This window comes from Bombus vosnesenskii, unplaced genomic scaffold (genome assembly GCF_011952255.1).
Source record: "Bombus vosnesenskii isolate JDL3184/JDL3185 unplaced genomic scaffold, Bvos_JDL3184-5_v1.1 scf7180000014856, whole genome shotgun sequence".
Lineage (NCBI taxonomy): Eukaryota > Metazoa > Arthropoda > Insecta > Hymenoptera > Apidae > Bombus > Bombus vosnesenskii.
In genome coordinates this window covers 7006-15457 of record NW_022883687.1, presented here as the reverse complement: position 1 = coordinate 15457, position 8452 = coordinate 7006, and the positions used below count along the sequence as shown (strand labels likewise).

At 48.3% G+C, this 8452-nt stretch overlaps 1 protein-coding gene and 1 pseudogene across 1 annotated transcript; both read right to left on the bottom strand.

Moving 5' to 3' along the window:
• Nucleotides 1-6220: 6220 nt before the first annotated feature.
• Nucleotides 6221-6619, bottom strand: LOC117240751. Its single transcript, XM_033506787.1, has one exon. The coding sequence runs from the start codon at nucleotides 6617-6619 to the stop codon at nucleotides 6221-6223; it is 399 nt and encodes a 132-aa protein (XP_033362678.1).
• A 728-nt stretch (nucleotides 6620-7347) lies between these two features.
• Nucleotides 7348-8238, bottom strand: LOC117240750 (annotated as a pseudogene).
• Nucleotides 8239-8452: the final 214 nt, after the last annotated feature.

The window sequence follows — 8452 nt, the reverse complement described above, 5'->3', positions numbered from 1 at the left end:
ATGGTATAACGTAATATCGTATTACGTTATATGGTATAACGTAATATCGTATTACGTTATATGGTATAACGTTATAACGTATTACGTTATATGGTATAACGTTATAACGTATTACGCTATAGTGTATAACGTTAGTACGTGTTACGTTTTATGGTATAACGTTATAATGTATTACGTTATGTGGTATAACGTTATAACGTATTCCGTTATATGGTATAACGTTATAACGTATTACGTTATATGATATAACGTCATATAGTATAACGTAATATGGTATAACGTCATATGGTATAATGCCATGACGTATTACGTTATTTGGTATAACGTTATAACGTATTACGTTATGTGGTATAACGTTATAACGTATTACGTTATGTGGTATAACGTTATAACGTATTACGTTATATGATATAACGTTATAACGTATTACGTTATATGATATAACGTCATATAGTATAACGTTATATGGTATAACGTTATAATGTATTACGTTATATGGTATAACGTTATAACGTATTACGTTATATAGTATAACGTAATATCGTATTACGTTATATGGTACAACGTTATAACGTATTACGTTATATGATATAACGTCATATAGTATAACGTTATATGGTATAACGTTATAACGTATTACGTTATATGGTATAACGTTATAACGTATTACGTTATATGGTACAACGTTATAACGTATTACGTTATATGGTATAACGTTATAACGTATTACGTTATATGGTATAACGTTATAACGTATTACGTTATAAGTGACAAGGCCCTATAGTACAACGTTATATGGTATAAACTGGCATGGTGGTTAATGCTAAGGATCGCATGATGTTACTTTATGTATAACGTTATAACGTATTACGTTATATGGTATAACGTTATAATCGTATTACAGTTACATTGTATAACGTTATAACGTATTACTGTTATATAGCAGGTAACGTTATAATGTATTACGTTAAATGGTATAACTTTATAACGTATTACGTTATATAGTATAACGTAATATCGTATTACGTTATATGGTATAACGTTATAACGTATTACGTTATATGGTATAACGTTATAACGTATTACGCTATAGTGTATAACGTTAATACGTATTACGTTATATGGTATAACGTTATAACGTATACGTTATATAGTATAACGTTATAACGTATTACGTTATATGATATAACGTCATATAGTATAACGTTATATGGTATAACGTCATATGGTATAATGCCATGACGTATTACGTTATTTGGTATAACGTTATAACGTATTACGTTATGTGGTATAACGTTATAACGTATTACGTTATATGGTATAACGTTATAACGTATTACGTTATATGGTATAACGTTATAACGTATTACGTATATGGTATAACGTATTACGTTATATGGTATAACGTTATAACGTATTACGTTATATAGTATAACGTAATATCGTATTACGTTATATGGTATAACGTCATATGGTATAACGTTATAACGTATTACGTTATATGGTATAACGTAATTGTAATATTTGCTGTAGTGTATAACGTTATAACGTACATTTTGGTATAACGTTATAACGTATTACGTTATGTGGTATAACGTTATAACGTATTCCGGTATCAGTATAACGTTATAACGTATTACGTTGTAATGGCATAACGTTATAACGTATTACGTTATATGGTATAACTTTATAACGTATTACGTTATATAGTATAACGTTATAGTGTATTACGTTAAATGGTATAACTTTATAACGTATTACGTTATATAGTATAACGCAATATCGCATTACGTTATATGGTATAACGTAATATCGTATTACGTTATATGGTATAACGTTATAACGTATTACGCTATAGTTTATAACGTTAGTACGTATTACGTTATATGGTATAACGTTATAACGTATTACGGTATAACGTAAACAATAAGAGAATACATTCATTTGAAATAAATAATAAAAATTCATTTGAAATAAGAGAATAATTTCACACATCGGGCTCTTTCGAAAGAGTCAATTAACTCATGTGACGCTCTCTTGTGCACAAAATAACTGCAAAATTCAGTGGAAATGAAGATTAGATTTCTATATCTCAGACCAAGTCAGAGAAGTATCATTGTGCAGAATGGGCACAAAATGGATTCGACACAGTCAAGGCATATCCCGCGGTGTTCCACGGCGTCCCACGGTGTCCCACGGTGCAGTCCAGTCTAGATCATCCAAAATTCTTTTGGCGGCATTTGGAGATCCAAACTGGACTGGTGCGTAGTTCTTAGCTTGGCATCGTTTTCCAAAGATTAACCAACTGATTAATTTTTGGAAAAGGATGCCAATTACCAGGTCTCACCACGAGGAGGTGACTACGCGCGAGACCCGCCCATGGGTTATGTAACACTACACATCGATCTTGACATTCAACCTTTTGGCAGAATGTCGAGTTTTGACTCTACTTAACCATGGGCCTGCGTATGGAAATAGTTTTTTCGTAGCCTAACTGCGAAAAACATATCTCCAACGCAGCGCTTACATGAATCTTTTCAAACGTAGGACAAAGCCTACGTAACGCAACATCCATCTCCCACACAACGATTACATCGATCAGTACAAATATCATACAATAATTCGCATCCCTACTGGCAGCATTCGGTGTCAAACACACATTTATCTAACTAGGAACGAAAAGAAGAAAATGTAGCTACTGATACTGTATATACCATTTCGTGTCTTGCAGAAGGGACATACGAGTCGCTGTACTAAACTGCTTAACGTTCTACTTTTCCGACACTATAAGATATTGAAGATATTGAAAAGTTATAAGCTCTAACGTGATCTCTATAAGTTTCCCTTAAAAATGGGAAAGCAAGAAGATGCCCGATGAATCAGATGATAAAGGAAAAAATCGCGGCGCGCCCGAAACGAACGAGATCGCGATCTCTCGAAAGAACTGACAAACCTACGCGACGTACCCTCGTACACGAGATAACCCCGAGATTCAGCGGAAAGCCCAAGAATTGACCGTAACTCGATTCCTGTTTCGCCGTTCGAAACTTACACGAGTCGCGGTCGATGGCGCCGACCGATGATGCCAGTGATCCACTGGTAATTCAGCCGTGGATCCAGCACATAGGCCAGCAACTTAACACACTCCAACTGAACATGTGGAACCCGGGGATGGACCGCTGAACAGGATTACGAAGGCAAGAGGCCTCAACTGAACAGTGGGGTCCACTCACGGGGAGGGACCGCTGAACAGGATTACGAAGGCATTGACCTCAACTGCACAGTGGGGTCCACTCCCGCGGGCCCGAACAGAATTACGGAGGACGTGAAATAGCAGGTCCCTGACCGAGTACCGAAGTACCAATCGGACAGGACTGCGGATCCACGACTGAATCCCCAACAGATTCGCAAGCATCACCGGCGCGACGACAACCCCCGCGATCCGATGCGAACGTCGAGCAGTCATCGAGTAGTCACCAAGACAGAGGTGTCCTTGGAGCGACTTACGAATCTGAAGAGTTGTCTAGTGCACGTTGACAAGCACGTACGCGGAATACGCGCGAGCGAGTACGCCACGCTACGGTTTGAAAGAACTGAGTGATCGCGAACGAATAAATCGCGAGTACAATAAGTACTGTGTGGTAAGCGAGTGAAGGGTGACGAGATTTTTCTTTTTTTCGTTCTAAGGTGGATAAATATCGTTGTACAGAATGAGCTCACAATGCAGTTAACATAGGTATCTACCTTACGATTAATTGAGACTAAAAGGTACGCATCCCACAGTGTCCCACGGTGTGCAGCGATGTCCCACGGTGTCCCACGGTGTCCAACGACGTCCCACGATGTCCAACGGTGTCCAACGATGTCCAACGACGTCCAACGGTGTCCAACGATGTCCAACGGTGTCCAACGTTGTCCAACGGTGTCCAACGTTGCCCAACGGTGTCCAACGTTGTCCAACGACGTCCAACGGTGTCCAACGATGTCCAACGGTGTCCAACGTTGTCCAACGGTGTCCAACGTTGTCCAACGACGTCCAACGATGTCCAACGACGTCCAACGACGTCCAACGATGTCCAACGGTGTCCAACGATGTCCAACGACGTCCAACGGTGTTCAATGATGTCCAACGGTGTCCAACGTTGTCCAACGGTGTCCAACGTTGTCCAACGGTGTCCAACGTTGTCCAACGGTGTCCAACGTTGTCCAACGACGTCCAACGACGTCCAACGATGTCCAACGACGTCCAACGATGTCCAACGGTGTCCAACGATGTCCAACGCCGTCCAACGGTGTCCAACGATGTCCAACGATGTCCCACGTTGCAGTCCAGTCTAGGTCATCCAAAATTCTGTTGGAGGCTTTTGGAGACCCACACTGGACCGACGGTATCCCACGGTGTCCTACGGTGCAGTCCAGTCTAGATCATCCAAAATTCTTTTGGCGGCATTTGGAGATCCAAACTGGACTGGTGCGTAGTTCTTAGCTTGGCATCGTTTTCCAAAGATTAACCAACTGATTAATTTTTGGAAAAGGATGCCAATTACCAGGTCTCACCACGAGGAGGTGACTACGCGCGAGACCCGCCCATGGGTTATGTAACACTACACATCGATCTTGACATTCAACCTTTTGGCAGAATGTCGAGTTTTGACTCTACTTAACCATGGGCCTGCGTATGGAAATAGTTTTTTCGTAGCCTAACTGCGAAAAACATATCTCCAACGCAGCGCTTACATGAATCTTTTCAAACGTAGGACAAAGCCTACGTAACGCAACATCCATCTCCCACACAACGATTACATCGATCAGTACAAATATCATACAATAATTCGCATCCCTACTGGCAGCATTCGGTGTCAAACACACATTTATCTAACTAGGAACGAAAAGAAGAAAATGTAGCTACTGATACTGTATATACCATTTCGTGTCTTGCAGAAGGGACATACGAGTCGCTGTACTAAACTGCTTAACGTTCTACTTTTCCGACACTATAAGATATTGAAGATATTGAAAAGTTATAAGCTCTAACGTGATCTCTATAAGTATCCCTTAAAAATGGGAAAGCAAGAAGATGCCCGATGAATCAGATGATAAAGGAAAAAATCGCGGCGCGCCCGAAACGAACGAGATCGCGATCTCTCGAAAGAACTGACAAACTTACGCGACGTACCCTCGTACACGAGATAACCCCGAGATTCAGCGGAAAGCCCAAGAATTGACCGTAACTCGATTCCTGTTTCGCCGTTCGAAACTTACACGAGTCGCGGTCGATGGCGCCGACCGATGATGCCAGTGATCCACTGGTAATTCAGCCGTGGATCCAGCACATAGGCCAGCAACTTAACACACTCCAACTGAACATGTGGAACCCGGGGATGGACCGCTGAACAGGATTACGAAGGCAAGAGGCCTCAACTGAACAGTGGGGTCCACTCACGGGGAGGGACCGCTGAACAGGATTACGAAGGCATTGACCTCAACTGCACAGTGGGGTCCACTCCCGCGGGCCCGAACAGAATTACGGAGGACGTGAAATTGCAGGTCCCTGACCGAGTACCGAAGTACCAATCGGACAGGACTGCGGATCCACGACTGAATCCCCAACAGATTCGCAAGCATCACCGGCGCGACGACAACCCCCGCGATCCGATGCGAACGTCGAGCAGTCGTCGAGTAGTCACCAAGACAGAGGTGTCCTTGGGGCGACTTACGAATCTGAAGAGTTGTCTAGTGCACGTTGACAAGCACGTACGCGGAATACGCGCGAGCGAGTACGCCACGCTACGGTTTGAAAGAACTGAGTGATCGCGAACGAATAAATCGCGAGTACAATAAGTATTGTGTGGTAAGCGAGTGAAGGGTGACGAGATTTTTCTTTTTTTCGTTCTAAGGTGGATAAATATCGTTGTACAGAATGAGCTCACAATGCACTTAACATAGGTATCTACCTTACGATTAATTGAAACCTTTTTTTTTTTTTTTAACGTGGAGTAATCCTCATGGACACCCGCTAGCGGGTAGTGTCGGACTCTCACCGACTAAAACTCCACGGTGGTCTGTCCTGACACCTGAGTCGAGATGCACCCGGGATCTCTCCCGAATTACTAACGGTTACCCTCGGGCGTCTATCTCCCTGTCGTTATTGAAGGGAGGCTTCCTTGGGCCGTTAGGGGGGGCCACACCCCCTAACGTCTCTTCCTGATTCATCACGCTCCTACGGTGGCCGCGGCGGCGCCGGTGGCGGCATCGCGCCTCCGTGGCGCGTGGTGTTCCTCCGATGTTGTTGTTGCGTCGTCCTCGAAGGATGCCGCGTTCTCACCCTGTTTCTTTCCGCCCGCTCCTTCGCAAGCATCACCTGCTCGCAGAAAGTGCGAACGGCGGCGAACTCCCGACGCCCTCTGAGCATGGCCTCCACCAACGCTTCCGGGGACAACCTCTCGCCGATCTCCCGCTGCAGGACGCGTCGCTGTTCCGCCCACGCCGGGCAATACTCCAACGTATGTTGCGCCGTGTCCTCCTCTTCCTCGCAATGGTGACAGGTGGACGTCACCTCTCTGCGAATCCTCAGCAGGTACTCGCCGAACACTCCGTGCCCGGTGAGCAATTGCGTCATCCGGAATGTCAGCGGTACCTCGCCTCGCTCTCTCCAGGCGTCCCAGTTGGAAAGCACGGCGCGAACGGCTCGGTGCGGCCGCGTGGCGTCGTCTTCCAGCAGTCGAGAGCGCCATCGCTCCCAGGTCTCCAGCTTGGCCTCCTCCCGGATGTTCGGGGATAGCGGAGCGCCAGGGCCTGCAGCTCGAACGGGGGCGACGCCGCCAGCACGGTCGCCGACGCGTACGACGTCGTCCTGTACCCCCTGGCGATGCGAATGGCCGTCGTCCTATGCAGTCTCCTCAGCGCGATCAGGCTGCGCCGACTCGCCGCCAGGTCTTCCGCCCACACCGGGGCCCCGTACAGTACTCGGGACTGGATCACCCCCTCGTAGAGTCGACGAACTACCACTCCCGCTCCGCCGATGTTCGGCAGGAGGCCGCACAGAGCGTTTGCCGCGGCCGTCACCCTCGGAACCAGGAGCTCGAAATGGGGCTCGAAGGTCCATTGGCTGTCGATGGTGAGACCTAGGTAGTTCATGTGGCGTCTCACCGTTACCTCTTCTCCGTCGACAGTCAGCGACGATAGTCCGGGCGGAGGGGTTCCTCTGCGTCGGTGGTCGAAGAACCACAAGGCCTCGGACTTGGCCGGCGACACCGTCAGGCCCAGTCTCTTGATGGCGCGTACCGCGCATGCCACGGCGTCCTCCGCAAGGTTCGCGGTGTCGCTCCACCACCGTCCCCCAGCCAGCACCAGGGTGTCATTGGCGTAACAGACCATCCCCGTGCCCGACGACATGGGACACCGAAGGACGGAGTCGTGGGCCGTTATCCACAGTATCGCCCCTAGCACCGAACCCTGCGGAACGCCGCGCTCTACCGGTCTCCTCTCTTCGCCGTTCTGCCCGGTGTAGGTCACCCATCTATCGCACAGGTACGCTCGGATGACCGCGACCAGGTACGGCGGTACCCGGAAGCGTCGAAGGGCCTCCACGATCCTGGACCAAGGGATGGTATTGAAGGCGTTCGTCACGTCCAGGGAGACCGCGATCGCCGCTCCTTCCCGGGACACCGCCTCTTCGGCCATGCGTCTCACTCGCCTGACCGCGTCCACCGTCGAGCGACCCCGGCGGATTCCAAATTGGCTGTCGTGCCATCCGGGCATCCTTCCCTCCACGTGGGCCTCCAGGCGGGCAGCTACGATCCTTTCGAACAGCTTGCCCGCCTCGTCCAACAGGCAGATCGGTCTGTACGCGGACGGCGAGTCCGGCGGACGACCCTCTTTCCGCAGCAGCACGAGTCTCGCCGTCCGCCACGTCCGGGGGTAGACGCCCTCCCTCAGGAATCTGTCGTAGACGTGTCGCAGGCGAGGAGCCACGATGTTCATACACTCCGCCCAGACTCGGCCTGGAATACCGTCCGGACCTGGTGCCGCGTCCCGCGGTGCCATCCTCTTCGTGGCTCGCGAGAGCTCCTCTTCCGTCACGCTCAGCTCCTCGCTCCACCCCAACGTCGACGCATCGTCGTCGTCGTCGTCATCCTCGTCCTCGTCGGAGGAGGATGGCGCTGTTCTTCTTCTCGTGTCTCTGTCTTCCGGTGGGAACAGGGTCCCCGTGACTCTGGCCAGCAGCCCCGGATCCATGTTCGCGGTCAGCGGGGGCACCAACGGTCGCAGCTTCTTCGTGGCCACCTTGTAAGGCCGCCCCCACGGGTCGGAGTCGACCGCGTCGATCAGCTCGTTCCAGCACCGAGCCTTCGCCGACTTGATCTCCCTCTACAAGGCTCGTCTGGTCTCTCGGTACGCCTCGTAGCAGACGAAGATCTCTTCCTCGCCGCGCGTCAGCCTGCGACGTCGG

Excerpts from the sequence above, each read along its gene's own strand:
- LOC117240751 (XM_033506787.1), bottom strand. The coding sequence starts at position 6,619 with ATGACGCAATTGCTCACCGGGCACGGAGTGTTCGGCGAGTACCTGCTG.